General features: G+C 39.7%; 1 protein-coding gene across 1 annotated transcript in view; it reads right to left on the bottom strand.

Moving 5' to 3' along the window:
- Positions 1 to 17,757, bottom strand: part of GALAK (galacturonic acid kinase) — a 78,853-nt gene that overhangs the window by 6,009 nt on the left and 55,087 nt on the right. Inside the window, exons 8-11 of the mRNA XM_089155066.1 lie at positions 8,087 to 8,186; positions 6,799 to 6,974; positions 6,171 to 6,211; positions 6,056 to 6,084 (exon numbers count right to left, since the gene is read on the bottom strand). Coding sequence (XP_089011192.1) covers positions 6,056 to 6,084; positions 6,171 to 6,211; positions 6,799 to 6,974; positions 8,087 to 8,186 — 346 coding nt within the window. The remainder of the gene's footprint in view (positions 1 to 6,055; positions 6,085 to 6,170; positions 6,212 to 6,798; positions 6,975 to 8,086; positions 8,187 to 17,757) is intronic.

Raw genomic sequence — 17,757 nt, 5'->3', positions numbered from 1 at the left:
CCCTGAATTTTTTTCAAAAAACCCATCGTTTTTTTTTTCTGGCAGTTCTGTTTGGTTATTCAGTTCCACTGCACCCATTGTAAACCCTCGCAAACCCATCGCAACCCGTCTCCTTTTTTCTCTGTTCTTCAGTTCACACTGCACCATAGTGGGTTCGATTAGGGAAGACCAAGAAGAAAAGGAAAGAAGAAGAGATGAAAGAGAAGAAACACCATCGCTTCTGCTTATCGCTACCGCTTCAATTTGAGAAGAACAATAACAGAAAAAAGTAGAAGAGAAACTGCTGCGCCACCATTGCCATCGCCTTCCCCTTTGCTTTCGTTCTCATCATCTCTCCGGCTTTTGGGACTTCAGGAAGAAGAAGAGAAAACGAATTAGACATCCTATGACGATGGCTGAACCAAGTACACAATAAATCTTGGTTGAACCATATTTTGGTTCTCTCCAAATTTAGGCCAAACCAGACCATTGCATATTTGGCCAAACCATATTATTATTATTTTCTTTCTTCTAATCTACTATTCTGTTAAAGAGAGAGAGAGAGAGAGAGAGAGAGAGAGAGAGAGAGGGGGGGGGGGGGGGGGAAGAAAAAAAAGGAAGGAGATTTGATCATATCATTGTTTGGCTATTGCATTCTGCGACGTTTTAGTTTTTTTTTCAAAAGGGGAAAACTAAAGAACTGCAGACAATTTTTTCAACATGGCCACTATCAATGATACTACTGCTCCCACCGGCCCTGAACATTACCCCACTCTTTATCCTCTTTCGGTAAGATTTGATTGGACAAATTATTTGATTTGGTCCTGATCTGCTTACTTGACTATTGTTGGAAGATGACTTGTTGGATACATTACAGTACCACTATCAAACCTACTGCCACAGGCGTTTCACAGGATAAATGGATCTCGAATGACTCTTTTATTATGTCATTTCTCTTGAATTCCATGATTCCAAATATTGCCCGTGGATATCTATTACTTGATCTTGCTGCCCAAATCTGGGAGGCTACTATTGAAACATAAGGACAGTTGGGGAATGACGTACAGGTTTATGAGCTACGAAAGAAGCTTAATGAGACTACCCAAAAGAAATTGACTGTGGCCCACTATTATGCTGAGTTGCGATCTCTTTGGCAAGAGTTGGATCATTATGGGGATTATCACCCCACTAATCCAGATGATGTGGCGACTTATAAGAAGCACATTGATAAGATTCGAGTATGTGACTTCTTGGCAGGTTTGAACGTGTAGTACAATCAGATCAGAGTACAAGTCTTAAGTCGTTCTCACTTTCCTACACTAGAACAGTCTTATGCTCTTGTTCAGTGTGAGGAAAGTCGTCGATTAGCCATGCTTCATACTCCTATTATAAAGAAATCAGCTTTACAGTCTGTTCGCACTAAATCTGATCTGGCTAAGGAGATTGTCAAGTGTGAGCACTGTCACAAACCATATCATACCAAGGAAAATTGTTGGAAACTAATGGGAAGCCTGCTGATTTTGAGCAAAAACGAGCACAAAGAAAGGGAAAACCAAAGGCTAATCTTTCTGAGACAGTTTCCACCACACCCTCTGCAGACATTAGTTTTTCACAGGAAGAGTTCGCTACTCTGCGACGTATTCTACAGTCTTCTACTGCCGGTACAGCCTCGACCACTGCTTCCTCTACTACCAATACCAACTCTTACCTTGCTACTTCAGGTAAAACTTTTACAGGTTTTCAAGCTTCTTCAGTTTCTACTCCTTGGATCATTGATACAGGAGCCACAGATCATATGACAGGTTTATCCACCTCTTTCTTACAATATTCTCCAACTTCTGGAAAGGATAAAGTTCGAATTGCGGACGGTTCCTATTCTTCCATTGCTGGAAAAGGGACCATTCAGCATTCTCCATCACTTTCTTTGTCTAAAGTTTTACATGTTCCCTCTTTCTCTACTAACTTGCTCTCTATCAGTAGTCTCACACATGACTTGAATTGTAAAGTGACTTTTTTTCCATCTAACTGTGTCTTCCAAGATCTGGTCACGGGGAAGGAGATTGGACGTGGTAAACTAGACAATGGACTTTATTTGCTCGAGCCGATTAGAGAATCTACATCTGCTTTGACTACATCTTCTAATCCGGTCCATTCGGTAATATCAGACCTTCATCAGTGGCATCGTAGGCTAGGTCACCCCCCTCTAGGAACTCTTAAGAAAATATTTCCTGATTTGGTTTCTTCTTGTAATGAGGATAATTTTTTTTGTGAAGCCTGCATTTTTGCGAAGCAGACTCGTTTTACTTATTTACCTTCTCTTCATAATAGAAAACCTAATCCTTTTATGCTAATTTATACTGATGTGGGGTCCCTGCCGACGTGTGTCTATTACTGGCCATAAGTACTTTGTTACTTTTATTGATTGTCACTCTCGTTCTATATGGATTTATCTTTTAAAACAAAAAAATGAGGTTTTCCGATGTTTTTGTGATTTTCATAATATGATTAAAACTCAGTTCAATGCCACTGTGAAGATCCTTCGCAGTGACAATGGCACAGAGTATATTGATGGTGAATTTCAAAGATATCTCTCTAACTCTGGCATAATACATCAAACCAATTGCGTTGATACGGCTGCCCAAAATGGAGTTGCCGAAAGGAAGAATCGGCATCTCTTAGAGATAGCTCGTTCCATTATGATTGCTATGAATGTACCTGACCAATACTGAAGTGATGCTATACTCACTGCTTCTTACCTTATGAATAGGATGCCCAGTAGAATACTTGGTTTTAAATGTCCTAATGAAATTCTCTAGGGAACCTCTTCTTTTGTTATTCCCCTAAAGGTTTTTGGATGCGTGTGTTATGCCAGAATCACAGCCCACCAGAGTAAGCTGGCTCCCCGCGGCCTACGCTGCATATTTTTGGGGTATTCTGCTACTCAGAAAGGGTACAAATGTTATCATCCTCCCTCCAGGAAAACCATTGTATCCATGGATGTACTTTTTCATGAGTTTTGCCCTTACTATACACCTCTCCAGGGGGAGAGTCCTAGAGGAAATTTGTTCTTTCCGACTCTTAATCTTCCTATCACACAACAACACAACTTAAAAGTCCCAGAAGGGTTTCCTGACAAGGGGGAGACTTCGGCTAGTACACTTGAGGACTCTAATCCTCCCCCTTCGATTTTTGAACCATGTGAAGAACCTAGCCAGGGAGAGACCACTCCTACGAGACACTGTTAGGGTCTTTCAAAACCAGATTGACCAGAATATGGAGGTGCAGACTTATCAGAGGAAGAAATACAACCGGCTAAAACAGGTGGAGAAAGGTGATACGTTACCACTTCAGTCTCTTGCTCCAGAATCAGATTCTACTGAGGTATCTTCTTCTAATCTTCCTATTGCTGTTAGAAAAGGGGTCAGATCTTGTACTCAACATCCCATAGCTAAATATGTTTCTTATAACTCTTTGTCTGACTCCTACCGTGCTTTTATATCCTCTCTGTCTTCTGTATCTGTTCCTAAAAGTTGGCAGGAAACCTATGCTGATAAGAGATGGAAGGAAGCTATGGTAGAGGAAATGCAGGCAATGAAGAAAAATGACACTTGGGAGTTGGTTACACTTCCTCCAGGAAAAAAACTAGTGGGTTGCAAATGGATATTTGTGGTTAAACAAAATATGGATGGATCAGTCAACAAGTTGAAAGCTAGACTAGTTGCAAAGGGATTTACCCAGACCTATGGGATTGATTATCAGGAGACCTTTGCCCCTGTTGCGAAACTAAATATTGTTAGAGTTTTGTTGTCTGTAGCTGTGAACAAACACAGGAACTTGCACCAACTAGACGTAAAGAATGCCTTTTTACATGGGGAATTAGCAGAAGAGGTCTATATGGAAATCCCACATGGTTTTTCCGATGACAATATTGCAGGGAAAGTCTGTCGGTTGAAGAGGTCAATATATGGGTTAAAACAGTCTCCTAGATGCTGGTTTGGACGCCTTCTGAAGGCAATGACTTCTATTGGGTACAAGCAAAGCAATGTTGATCATACAATATTTGTCAAGAAGTCAGGTACTAACATCACACTTCTCATTGTTTATGTAGACGATATTGTCATCACAGGGAATGATGGTGAAGAAATTCAAAAAGTTGAAAGACTTTATTGGCAGAGAGTTTGAAATTAAAGATCTAGGGAAGTTACAGTATTTCTTAGGGATTGAGGTGGCTCGATCAAAGAAAGGTATATTCCTATCCCAAAGAAAGTATGTCCTAGATCTATTATCAGAAGTGGGAATGTTGGGGTGTAAACCAGTTGATACCCCTATTGAAGCTGGAGCTAAACTTAAAGAAAAAGAGGGAGAACCAGTGGACAAAGGAAGATACCAAAGGCTGGTAGGGAAGCTTATTTACTTGTCCCACACCAGGCCAGACATCGCTTTTGCTGTAGGGATAGTGAGCCAATTCATGCATGATCCATATTTAGCTCATATGAAGGCTGTTACCAGAATACTACAGTATTTGAAGGGAACTCCTGGAAAAGGAATACTTCTGTCACCCACCGATAATCTAAAAGTAGAAGCATACACTGATGCAGATTGGGCTGGATCTCCATACAAGAAGTCAATTTCAGGTTACTGTACCTTTGTTGGAGGTAATCTAGTTACTTGGAGAAGTAAGAAACAGAATGTGGTAGCTTTATCTAGTACCGAAGTTGAATACAGAGCTATGGTTCGTGGAGTTTGTGAGCTACTATGGATGAAAGGCTTGCTGCAAGATATTGGAGTCCAAGTTCCAAACCTTATGATGTTATATTGTGACAACAAGGTTGCTATTAGTATTGCTAATAATCCAGTGCAACATGATCGAACTAAGCACATTGAAATTGACAGGTTTTTTGTCAAAGGAAAGTTGGAACAAGGACTTATCTGCATGCCTTTTGTAAGATCTGGAGACCAAGTAGCAGATGTTTTCACTAAGGGTTTGAAAGAAAGAGATTTCCTTCCTATTGTAGGCAAGTTGGGCATGACTAATATCTATGCCTCAACTTGAGGAGTGTAGGATTCTACTAGGAGTCCAATTAGAGTTTGTATAGGAGTTAAATTAGAGTTTTTATTCATGTGAAATTTTATTCCTTGTAATAGTCTACTTTCCACTTAATTATAAATAAAGGGCTTGAGATCATGGATCAATAAGCCATTCTACCAATTTCATACTTCTCAACACAAAGGATGTTCTTAAGTTTTGTGGACCTGTTGTAAAGTTTGCAAAGTGTTTCTTTATTTATTTTTTGGGGGGGGGGGGGGGTTGGGGGGTGCATGTAAACCACTCAAAAAATAAACAAAAATATAATTTCCCAAGAGAGAACAATATTCATAATCTGGTGCATGGTTGTCAAAGTGTCCGCCTAGGTGCCAAGACCCATTTTTGGTCAAGGCAACCTAGTGTCACCTTGGTTCTCATTGCACTCTATCGTCTCGCCTAACCTTGTTGCCTTGACAACCATGATCTAGTGAAGACAATTTTACATTTATAACATGGTAGTGATAAAATGGAAGTCAAGAAGAAAAGGGAGAAAGAATGAAATGGATGAAGAAGAGAGGAATCATGAAAAGTTGTGCCAGAAAATATAAGAGGAACTGACTAATGCCTCTTACTTGTATCGATTTACTTTACCTACAAACAAAAGTGAGACCACAGAGGCCTCCTCTACTAACACCCAACACATATGCATGGTTCAAGAATTTGGACCACTCACGGGTCGACTCAGTCCCTGAAAAAACTGAGATGGTCCAACATCTCGCTAGTGAGTTTATGCTTTTTTTTTTCTCCTTTTTTGGTCAGTGTAGCCATCTTGAGGGGGGAATATGATGGGGGATGAGGTTGAAACTTGTCTCACATATTTTGGGCCTCTTGAAAACAGAGGTACTCTCTGAGTTATGAAAAAGACAAGTCTAAGTTAGAGTTCGATACTTAAATTGCACAAGTTGTAATCAAACAATGAACTAAAAGTCTACAATGTCCTATTCTACCCATAATTTACCAAAAAGCATAAATGTAGTACTAAGTGCTAACCTTGTGTGCCCTGTAAGCTTCTACTTCAACTGCTCTGACCATAAAACAAAAGTACTAAGTCAATGTGAGTAAAATTTTAACAAAATCTCATCAACCAAAGTGAGTGTGTACTAACCATTACAAAGAATAGGCTCCAGATCTCCCTTTCCAGAGGCACTGAAAACAGAACAGAAGCAAAATGTGAAACTTTATACTAAGCAAACATAACTCTTGTAACATCAACAATTCTTACCCTTTTAGATTAAGGGAGTAGAAACATGATAATGATTTTGGCTTAGCATACTTCCTAGTTACAACCTAAAGCTTCCGATGCTAAATAATACCGCCAAGACAGAACTCAGGAATCTGAAAAGAAAAATGGTCTACGAGTGCCATTAACACATCTCTGCTGTGCATAAAAGATAAGGAGAAGTACTTCTCAGCATCGAGCTAGTTTTCTCTCAGCTGAAAAGTTCAGCAAATTGTGCACAACAACCTAAGCACTGATGATTGCTAAATAAAGGATAAGAGAATGCTAAACCATCCAGGGGATAAAGCTAGATTATAGAAGTTTTACGGAAAATTACTATAAAATATCATGAATGACAGATTAGAAATGTATTACTGAAACGATAGAACGTATATTTCTGCTATCTATTTTTACCCTACAATAAAGGTACACATCAATGCAATTACATGGATTTGACTGACCAAAACTATCATGTGTGTCAGGTTAGATTTGACAAAAAACAGAATATACATACTGTAAAAGAGTCTGAGCAGCTTCCATGCATTCAGCAACCCTGCGATTATATCCAGGATTATTCGGCAAAGCATGCTTCAAGCCTGAAAATGCCAATAATATCTTGTATTGCTTTTTCATGTTGGATTCTTTGATATCAAGAGACCTCAGTGGATGGATGAGCTTATGTTCCTTGGTCTGAACAATCCAACAATATGTATGAACCACAAGAATTTTAATACATAAACAATACACAAACCTGATGTTTTATTACTTTAAACAATTGAAGGGTATAATAAGATATCGAACCCCATTAAGGAGGAATAGGTAAAACAGAAATACTGAATTAAGCAGTAAAGGAGAAACTAATTTTGACTCGACAACCATGGATTTTATGGGCCATATTAATCAAGGGTTTCATGCTGACAACTCGGCGCCCAATTTCTTTCTATACCTTGGCTGCGTAGGTGCATATGTTGCTGCTGCCGTGCTTTTTCAACATTGTCGACTTGCCACCTAGATAACTATGGCATGGATAAATTAACCTTGAGAAAATGCGAAACAGTGGATAGCCACACTTATTTTAAAATCTATTTTTATGCGTTCTGGTACTAATGTCATTTTAAGTGCAGGAATATGGATAATTATTTATTTTAACATTTCTATAGCAACAACAACGGCCTGGTATTGGAGTGGGGAGTTGTATTTGCCGGACCTATTTGTAATCGCCGGATAAAGTGCAGCAGTTCACTGCAATTGCTCAGTCAGTGCAACCGGCTGATTTATTTTGAAGTCCCCATTACAGCTGCAATCCAAACCTTGTCTATGCAATTCGGCTGTGCTGAGTGCATGTGTGTGTTTGAGTGAAGTTGCAGGTGTGGTCAAGAAAGAGGAGGTTCTCATCACCTTTAGACACCATATATCTTGTCTTTGTCCTACTTATTTTAAAACTTTAGACACCATATATCTTGTCTTTGTCCTACTTATTTTAAAATCTTTTAGTTTGGAGGTTGATTTCCTTCCCATCTTGGTCAATGCAACAAACAATGAATTAAGGTACAAGATTTGGTGAAGACGTTATCAATCAATATCATGAAAATTAAGACCAGATTTTTCAAGGAGAAAAAAAGAAGAATCTTATTCTAGGCAAGATTCTTCGCAATATTCTAATATGGTTCTCATTCAACCCCATAGACCATGCAGTTGTGGGGTTATAGTCTAGACCCATGGGACTAGTAGTCCCAAAGGCCTGAATACCCATTGTCAAGAATCATAATAACAAAATCGATGTTGAGGAATAAAAAAATTACCTTGCAATTCATGTAAGTTAGGCAACCATAACTAGAAAGTAGTACAGCTGATTGATCCAAAATGCCATTTCTTAGACCAAAATAATCGTTTTCAATTATCCTGCACAATACCAGATAATAGACTATGATTTAGTGAGGGATATGCATATATGATATCATAAGAACATACATAAAAGGAGACAAACGGATGCAGATAGAAAACAACTGTGATCAAAATTAAGGAAGTGACTTTTTAGATCATGAAACCATTTACTCCAGATGTTTTCAGCTAGACCATAAAACCATTATTTCACTTAATTTTTCTCAAAAACTCTTATTTGCGTACGAAAAGCATCGGAAATTGCATGATTTCTAAATCTAATTTAACAGTATGTTAGGATTGGTTCGCAACATTATTTAACAAATGCACTGAATATTGTATGTTTTGAATCTATGGCAGAAACAAATTATAGAAAAAAGTTTCATTTCAATAAAATCAAATAATTCCAAAAAGTAGTATGTATAAATAACACTTACAAACAATGTAACAGGAAAATACAATCTGAATTGAATGTGATTGTATGGTTCATTGATTTCAGAAATTGTAAACATGTCTGGTTATCCAGCAATTTTGTTGCTTGACTCAGGCAGCAGTCAACATAGCCTAGTGGCATCAGTACATCTTCCCATTTATGTTATTTACACTATACTGTATCATATTATTGCTACACAGTAATTATTATTATTATTATTTTAAATAATTTTTTTCTTCTTTTGGATGAATGAATAATTTAAATAATGCAAGAGAACCAAATAAACAAAGGACAGACTTTTAAGAATAAGACCGAGAGGAAAGATTGAGACCCCAGGAGACAACAATAAGCTTGTTCCTTGGGGTATCCATCAATCAGGGGGAGGGGAAAAGCAACAAGCCTAGAAGAAACATCAAAATGGATGGCATTCCAAATCATATCTTTTGAACGAGATTTGGAAGTCCATCTCCGAAGATTCTGTTCGCACCAAAGATGGTGGACAACATCACTGAACATGAGCTTACCAACCCGATCACAAATGGAGGAGCTTGGAAAGTTTCTCAGAATCCAAGACCACTCACTGGCAAAACCAAAAGATCGCCTCGAACGGGGCCAAATAAAAGAAAGGGCTTTTTTCCAGATAGAATTGGAAAAATGGCAAGAAAAGAAATGATCAATGTCCTCGAAACCATTCCAACACAAGATGCAGTTTGGGTTAACGGGGATATGGCGGCCAATAAGGAAGCATTGGGTGGGGAGGGCTTGGTTGAGAGATCTCCAAAGGGTAAGGGAGTGCCGGGGAATGTGGTTTTAATAAATTATTATTAATAGAAGTAGAATAAAGAACGACTAGTTGATGCTGATCAGAGAGATAATCTGCGTGCAATGTGCTTGATTCAGAGATGGAAAAATGTTCCAATTTGATGGGCAAAGCGAGCAAGATCTGATAGAATAATTTAAGATCTGGCAACAGAGACATCACATGGATGAAAAAAACGACTACTTGATGCAGATTAAGAGATAATTTGCTTTGCTTTATTCAAAGAGAGATGGAAAACTATCTTAATTTGATGGTTGATATGAGCAAGATGTGAGAAAAGTTCCAGATCTGGTAACAGAGAAATCACATGGATGATAAAGAATCAGAAAATTGAAGAGGGAATAGATGGGAGAGCCAGGATAATGTAAGAGGCAACAACCTCGGTATACGGAACAAAATCATTCAGCCAATTTATTTGAATTGTGCGGTGGGTTTACATTTACCCTTTACATGTTTTTACAACCAGATATAGAACTTGACAATTGGGAAGGGAAACAAAAGTAAATAAAGAAAACACTAAGACATACTAAATCTAACTTCTCTTGCTGCAGGATAAGAATTAGCTTTCCTAATGCAACACTAAATAAAGACTGACACTCAGAGACAATTATAAGGCAATAATAGTAGTGAGACACATGGGATCTCAGGTTTGAATAGAGTTGTGCCAGGCAAAATCATTTGACTCCTCTCTCTATATTCAAGACATTTCACTCTAAGGGCTCATACTAAGAGGGACAATGAAGAGTGATGTCTGACCCCGATTCCCTCTACACCCTGCATCCCTCCGGCAGACCCTGCAGCACCCTCCTTAACCTCATAGCCAGTGTCCTCCTCCCCTGTCTGGCTGTCCCTCTCTCCGCCTGCCATTTCTGGCCCACCCGACATTTCCACACCGTCACCTTGGTCATCCCTGTTCTCATCCTCCATCTCCTCCTGTTCCAGACTTCTTCTGCACCTGATCCCCAGACCCCTGATGGATGACAAGAACACCGACTTCTGCCCTTCCAGAATGTTAGATGATGAAGTTTCAGGCTAGAGACCCCCCTTCCCCAATGTAAAAGCTTCACCGAAGAAACAATGGAAACCTGCTGGAATTCTGGAGATTTATGCCTTGGACATGGCTTCTTATCTTCAAGTTCTCCGTCAATGAAGACAAAGCCAGAGCCCTTGAAGGTGGCCCATGGTCTGTAGGTGACTTCTCTTCATCGTTAGCAGCAGCTAAACCGGGACGACAGAGTGTCTCTTCCACTATGGGTCCCCCTTCCTGGACTGCCACTCCATTACTCATGTACTAAAGGCCGAAGCATTACGGGCTTGGCAATAGGAAGCCCTCTATTCTCCAATGCTAGGACTCTGAAAAGGGATATGCTATCCTATGATCGCATGGCTGCATATGTGTTGAAGTAGCTGCACACGATCCTCTGTCTTTGTCAATCATTGTATCTGAAAATCCAACTTCAACTCCACCCAAGAAGTAAGGTTTAACCGGAAACCTCCACACTGCAATGCCTGCAAATTATTTGGCTATCAGCCATGCATGACGGAGAAAGGTATCAATGTTCCTGACTCCACCAAAACCCCTTCTGCCAAATGCCAACCAGTTGCCTGCTCTTGATGCCACCATTGTTCCTGTAATTGCGCTAGTAGACAGAGCCAGAGAGTTTGGGAGAAGGATGTTGGTCCACTACCACCAGAGGAATCCTAGGAACTAGCGGCAGAAGTCAGCTCCAAGATCACCAGAAACTGCACTTTAAGTTTGTACTACCCTATACATGCAGAACTGGTTTTCCCCTTTATCATCAATCACTGTTGAGCCCACTGCCACTTGCCTAGCTTCTGCAACACTTGCTATCATTGTTGTTGACCCTACTCAGGGAACCCTGAACACTGCCTCATCTGCTGGCTCTGTTCAACCTACTGCTGTAACCCCTGCTGTGATCGATTGCACCACTGAGTCCTATAGATCGGCAGCTCTGCCTAACTTGATTGAAACATAACTGTCCAGGAGATCCCTTGAGTCAGTCACCATGTAGAACTAGTCGGAAATTGTTGGGCATAAAGGATATTCTATTGTCCCCTGATGAAACTTTTACAAGCAAGCTTGTGCCTGAGTCTGCCACTCTGACGCTACTGAGCCACTTGCTACTTTTGCCCATTTTGTGAAACATCTAGTCAACTCTGCTGCTCCTATTTTACTATGTTAGCCTCTTTATCAACTACAGCTTCCGTCTCTCCCTTCTCCTTTATTTCATGTTCCTGTGTTCTCTGCTCTGCTCGAACCCAACAATTTTCCCTCTTCCTAATTTCCGGAAAATCCTCCCCTTGTTCCTTTGTCAGCCATCTCTTCAACCCTTGCTTCCCTCTTTCACCATTCTGATTCGTCCCCTATCCTGGACTTCAACACCTCCCCATCTTTTATTATTTCGGATAACCCCTTCCCAGCCACACTTTCCTCTTTTGAGAGCCCCATTCTTTTACCCATTTGAATTCTTCGACTCATATCCAGTGGCCCATCCCTCTATCTCAACCAACCCATATGATTGAATCTCTTCTGGGCCATCCCATTCACCCAGTCAGTTCCTAGTTTGGCCCAGCTCATCTCATTCCAATGCTGGGCAAGGCTTCCCCTGCTTCGTCTCACCTTAGTCCCCCGCCAGCCACCTCTGGCCTCCTGATTTTGGGCCAGGCCCAGCACTCAACTCCCCTCCGTCCACCATCCCTGATGGGTGGTCTCGCATACCCGTCCTTTATAACCTTTCCCTGCCATCTCATCTTCGAAATTGGGATCTCAAACTTCCATAATACTTTGTCTAGCCCCTTCTCTATTGCTAGATCCCTCAATGCCCTGACCCCTTCAATGGTCCCTGTTGTTGGACATCAGGTGGCTAATTTAAACTTTCCTTTGAAGGTTCTTGGCGGTGAGCCCTCAAACCTTGGGGCCCATGGAGGCTTAGGTTCCTCTCTTAGGACATTGGAAGGAACTGGCCTTATTCTGGATGGTAGTAACCTAGCTATTTTGGGTAACTCCTCTTAAGTGCAGGCAGGCTGACTCTACTCCATATGTCCCTGATTGTGATGGTTCTAGAAGAAGCAATTGTATTACAAAGGGGTGCTACCACATTGATGGAGACTTCATTGTTGATTTCAAGACTCCAAGAAAGAAAAACAACAGTATAGGAAAAAACAGAGATCGATCCAATCGCTCAGCATTGGCCTATTGATCATGTTCCGGACCTTTTGAGAGACTAGTTTTATTACTTTTCCATTTTTCACCATAGTGGGGGACAGGATACAAAAGAAAGAAGGGTAAAGAAGAAAGGGGGAAGAAGAGGAAATCTGAGAAGAATTAGCCTTGAAGAAGGGGAAGAAAGAGAAGAAAATTTTTAAGAAGACGAAGAGAAGAAGGGGGGGGGCTGCAAACCCAAATAGCTAAAGGCTAAAGCTTCAATTCATCTTTTTTCTATTCCATAAAGTCTTTGCTTTATTGCAATGTATGGGCCTATTTACAGCTTGGTTAAAGCTTTATAGAAAATAGAAACTTAGTAGACTGAAAATAGAAACTAATATTCTAGTAACCAGTGACAATAGAATCTTATAGATTAACACCCAAAGCCCCCCCCCCCCTAAAAAAAAACACATCTTTTGGAAAAAGAAACAACTACTAGGCTTTATATTTCAGTTGGATGCATAACTAAAATAGAAACTAAACTAAAGTCCTAAATCTCCCAAAATAAAATCTTCATAAAACTGATCTTGGGCCACAAAAATCTTCTATGAAGCCAATATACCAAATAAAGGGCTGTGATGCTGTTCACGTGAAGAGTGAAGTGAATAGTGTTTTGGCCTTATTTCTTCATGTTTTCTCTTATTGTGGCAGTCCCAGTTGACTGGTCAAAATAGTGGAGCAAAGGGACCTTCCACTTTGACTATTGGAGTCCAATGCTGGTTTGAATTGTTCCTAGCTGGTTGTCCTGCATCAGCCCCTTTGAGCATTGTTGTTTAGGTAACCAACAATTCATGACGCAAATGCTAATGTGATATTCTCTTTCGGCGAGGTCTTGGGCATAAAGACCAATTTCAAGGGAAAATTATCAGCCCTTGTTATTGGGGCAACATACACTAAGTTGCTGGGTGTCACCAACTTGTGGATCAAATGTGAGGTGACAGTGGTTTCTATCCTAGTATCCAAAACTTACCTTGGTTTGTGCATCAGGAACACGTCTCCATCCAACCTTTTCTTGACACAATTCAATGGCATTACTCACAGTTAACATGAAGGGCAAATTGGTCGGCAGACTTCTTAGACAAGTCAGCTGCGAGGTCGATGATCTCCTCTGTGATAATTAATTTCCTCCATCTATCAAGGACATATTACTATTGATGCTCAATGTAGATTTCACTTTTGTTACCTTTCTAGTACTCTCCTGTCGATAGTCTTCTAAATTTCGACTGTTTCTTTTTTGTGCTGCCTTAAGGTTTTTTCCAGCATCATTCGTTCGTCTTGCATTCTTGTTTTCACTTTAACATTGATCTTTTAACTTTTGAATTTCACTTTTCTACTTCAGTCAAAATATGGTAATAAGTATATGTCATTTTTCCTTGCAGGAAATAGTTTATATTCAAAACATCATGTACTGCTGCTTTATATTCTGTTCTAATATCAAACTTGCAATTCTAAGCAACCAAATATTACAAATACAAGTGAGGACTCTGTCAACTAATGACAGGCCACTCTCCTGTCCCGAAATCCACACAGTATGAAAGCTCTTCAAAATGGAGCTCCAGCATATGGGTCTCACCTTGATAGTCCATCTTCTTCCTCTTAATCTTCTTCTCCTCAAGGTTTAAAGTATCCCATGATACCATACGATACTAACCAATACGTATCCATATTTGACCCAACCAATACGATACATCTCGATATGTCTCTCCATTGAGTTGCACTAAAATTTATTAGCCAAAGCAATACAATAGTCGATACAGGACGATACATCTCTTAAAATCACTTGACCGATACGATACTCGATACCGATACTTTAAACCTTGCTTCTCCTTTCTTTTTTTATTCCCTCCTCTCTTAGCTACTACAACTTTCTTTTTTCCCTTTCTCTCTTAGCTGCTACCATCAAGTCCCCAGTCAGTGCAGTGGAGATTCGATCCAGATAAGGCTCTTTTCTGATGGGTTTGGTCTACGGAAAATCTAGGGCCTCGGAATCATGTAGAGAGGTGGATGGGGTATGGAATTTTGTGATTTAGAGGATCAAGGGAAAAAGAGTTGGGTTGGGATGATTCAAGTTATTGTTGTTGGAGAACTTTTTTAACAGCAGCTTGAATGGTTGAGGATGTCATTAATTGCTGCAGAGAATATCCAGCAACTAGAAAGATGCTTCAAGAGATCTTATATGGCTGAACAAGGTATATAGAATTCAGTGGAAATAGGATGGGGAAGAGACAAGTATCTCAGGATTCAGCAAAGCTTTAAATCAAACTCTGTAATAATTCAATCTTAGAAATAATAGAACAATTACAACTATAATCATAGCAACAATGGCTTAAATAGAACTCAGACTCAACCGGGACACAAACTAAAATTAGGATTCCCGACTAGGATTCAAAACTGAACCCCAATTAAGATTACAACATTAAATAGGACTCATATAAAGACCTGAATAAAAATCAAATAATGCTAGACCTTGTCACATGGTTTTAGTGTTGGCTAGGGGAATCCCGCAACTACTCTACTGCTGGTGTAGGGATCCCTACACGTCGTTGTTGTTGGATAGCCAATTTACGTCAGGAATAGAGGATATCAATCACCATTTCCTTTCCTCTCTAAACCATGAAGCATAGTAAACCATAGGTGGATAGATTGGAATTCCCAAAGATAAATCTCCAACTCCTATTCCATTGACAAGATTTGGAAGCCATCTTCCTAATTTCAGCTATACGCTTCATATGCTCCCTGTAATTCCCCAAATGATTACCCTAGTAACATGCATTTTTTTGTATCTAGGGTTAGATGTTTCTCTTTTACAATCTGTTGGCGTGCCTTCCTAGGCTTGAGGGTTTATGGCTCCCTCTCCCTTATTCCCCGTGATATAGATGCTGTGCTGCTTTGCAAGAAGTACAAAAGAGAAGTTAAGAAGAATAGGGCTGGTTCACTTTTGAACCAACCCCCTGGGCCTTAGGGCCCACAAGCTGCTTAGCTGAACTTCTAGAAGAACCAAAACACTGTTCACATTGCTGTTCACATGAACAGTGTCATTACCAATCTTTATCTTACTTTGAAAGTGTTTTCAGAAGATTTGTGGGCCATGGCTGGTAGAGTGAAGACTATTTAATTTCTATGCTAGTTGATTCCATAGTTTATAAAAGTTACTTTCTATTTTACTATTCATGCATGTGGCTGGTTTGTAAAGCAGAGTTTCTAATTTTAATTCTAGCAAGGTTCTATTATAATGACTGAGAATATTGACTAAATAACTCCAAAATGTCAAGTTTCAATTTTTGGGTGAGCACAGCTTTGCTCTATATGTATGTAATTGGCTGTTCTCAGCCTACAGATTTTAGTGATTGATTAAGAAGTGCTTTGGGTGATTCTCTTGTGTGTTGCTTGAGTGATAAGAAGGATGAGGACTATGTGTTTTGTTACCTAAGGTTGAGGAACCTAGCTGAAAGAGCTGAACCACTTTTATTCCTTTGCTTTCTATTTCCTACTCCTGCTGTTCTCCCATTTGAATTTAACGAAAACTGAAGACCAGCATCTGCTTCTGCTAATGTTAAGAGAACTTCAAGGCTGTTACGCATCTCCAACCATTCCACTGTTGAGTGCCTGCTGCTGGTGATCCTGCTAACCAACAAGTTCCTGCAGCTATTTGCTGCTATTTTGAGAGTTAAGTCAGTCAACTACCTCCTAAAGCCAACAATTCAAACCGGTCCACCTTCTTGACTGTCAATGATCTTAAGGTTGTCAAGGCGACCAAAGTGATTGGGGCTACGCAATAAGGCGGCAAAGCAGTGTATAGGCAGCAATAAGGCGACCAAAGCGGTTGGGTCAAAAATTTTCAATACAACTACTTTTAAACTACTTGTTTAATACATCTACTTTCGATAATAAGCTAAACAAACATTCAATAGTCACATTCATCCAAAAAAGAAAGCATTCAAGAATCATAATTATGAAAAATTATCCAAAAAAAAAACACAAGACATAAGTTCATCTCATCAAGCATCATAACAATGACTATGTACTAATAGGCCAACACGATAAATTAATAGATCTCATTATTCCGATTTCCAAGTCATTGTCTATTTAATGATTCATTGATTCTCGATGTTGAGTATGGCTCATGCTTCACATTCTGTTGCTGATAGGCACGGGGTCCTGACGTGAGTGTGGGGGTAGCGCCCCCGGAGCTTGTAGAGGTTCTATGACACTTTGGGCATCAGAGTTCCTTTGCAATTTGGGCCTCCATTCCGAAATGACTAAGCTATTAAATTTATATACGGTTTTGTAGAATAAATTTTGATTAAAAATAAAAAGTTAAGAAAAAACTATTATGCACAAAATGTCAAAAAAGCGGCTGCCTTTACTGTCTAGGCGGAAATAAGGCGCACAAGGCAACAAAACGGTAGCACTTAGGTGAAAAAACAACAAAAATATTGGAAGCACCAATATGGAAATAGTTTGGTACATGAAGCCAAGCTGGGGATGATATATATCAATCATATATTATATAGATAATATCTAAACTTATCTTTTTCTGGAATTGATATCAAAGTCAAAGAAAGATATTGAAAAATAGCAAAGCCCCGGTGAACGACGGCCGTAACTATAATGGTCCTAAGGTAGCAAAATTCCTTGTCGGGTAAGTTTCGACCCGCAAGAAAGGCGTAACGATCTGGGCACTGTCTCAGCGAGAGGCTCGGTGAAATAGACATGTCTGTGAAGATGTTTCAAAACAAGGCAGTTGACCTTACCGCCATGGTGGGAGATCTTGCGAGATATCTTGTTTTTTCACATTGGCGAGATGAGATGGAGGTCGAGATCTGCGAGTTGGGATATCTCGCTCGAGATCTCGCCATATCTCGCCATATCTCGCTATATCTCGCTATATCTCGCCATATCTCACCCTGGATCTCCCTGGAACTCTTAATTTTTGCCTTTTTTTGTGGATTTTGGCTGAATTTTCACTTGCAACTACTCTTAGCACATCTACAACAAGGAAGATCAATCATTCTCTACTTGTCTTATGAATTTATGATTTAATGACTTATATAAAACTTCTAATGGTTGTATAATTATTTTATTCTTGAAAATTGAGATTGTGATACTCATA

Source organism: Hakea prostrata, chromosome 5, assembly GCF_041222555.1.
Source record: "Hakea prostrata isolate BN-2017 chromosome 5, UWA_Hpros_2, whole genome shotgun sequence".
Classification (NCBI taxonomy): domain Eukaryota; kingdom Viridiplantae; phylum Streptophyta; class Magnoliopsida; order Proteales; family Proteaceae; genus Hakea; species Hakea prostrata.
Note: the sequence above shows the minus strand (reverse complement) of the source record. Positions and strands in the feature narration are given on the sequence as shown.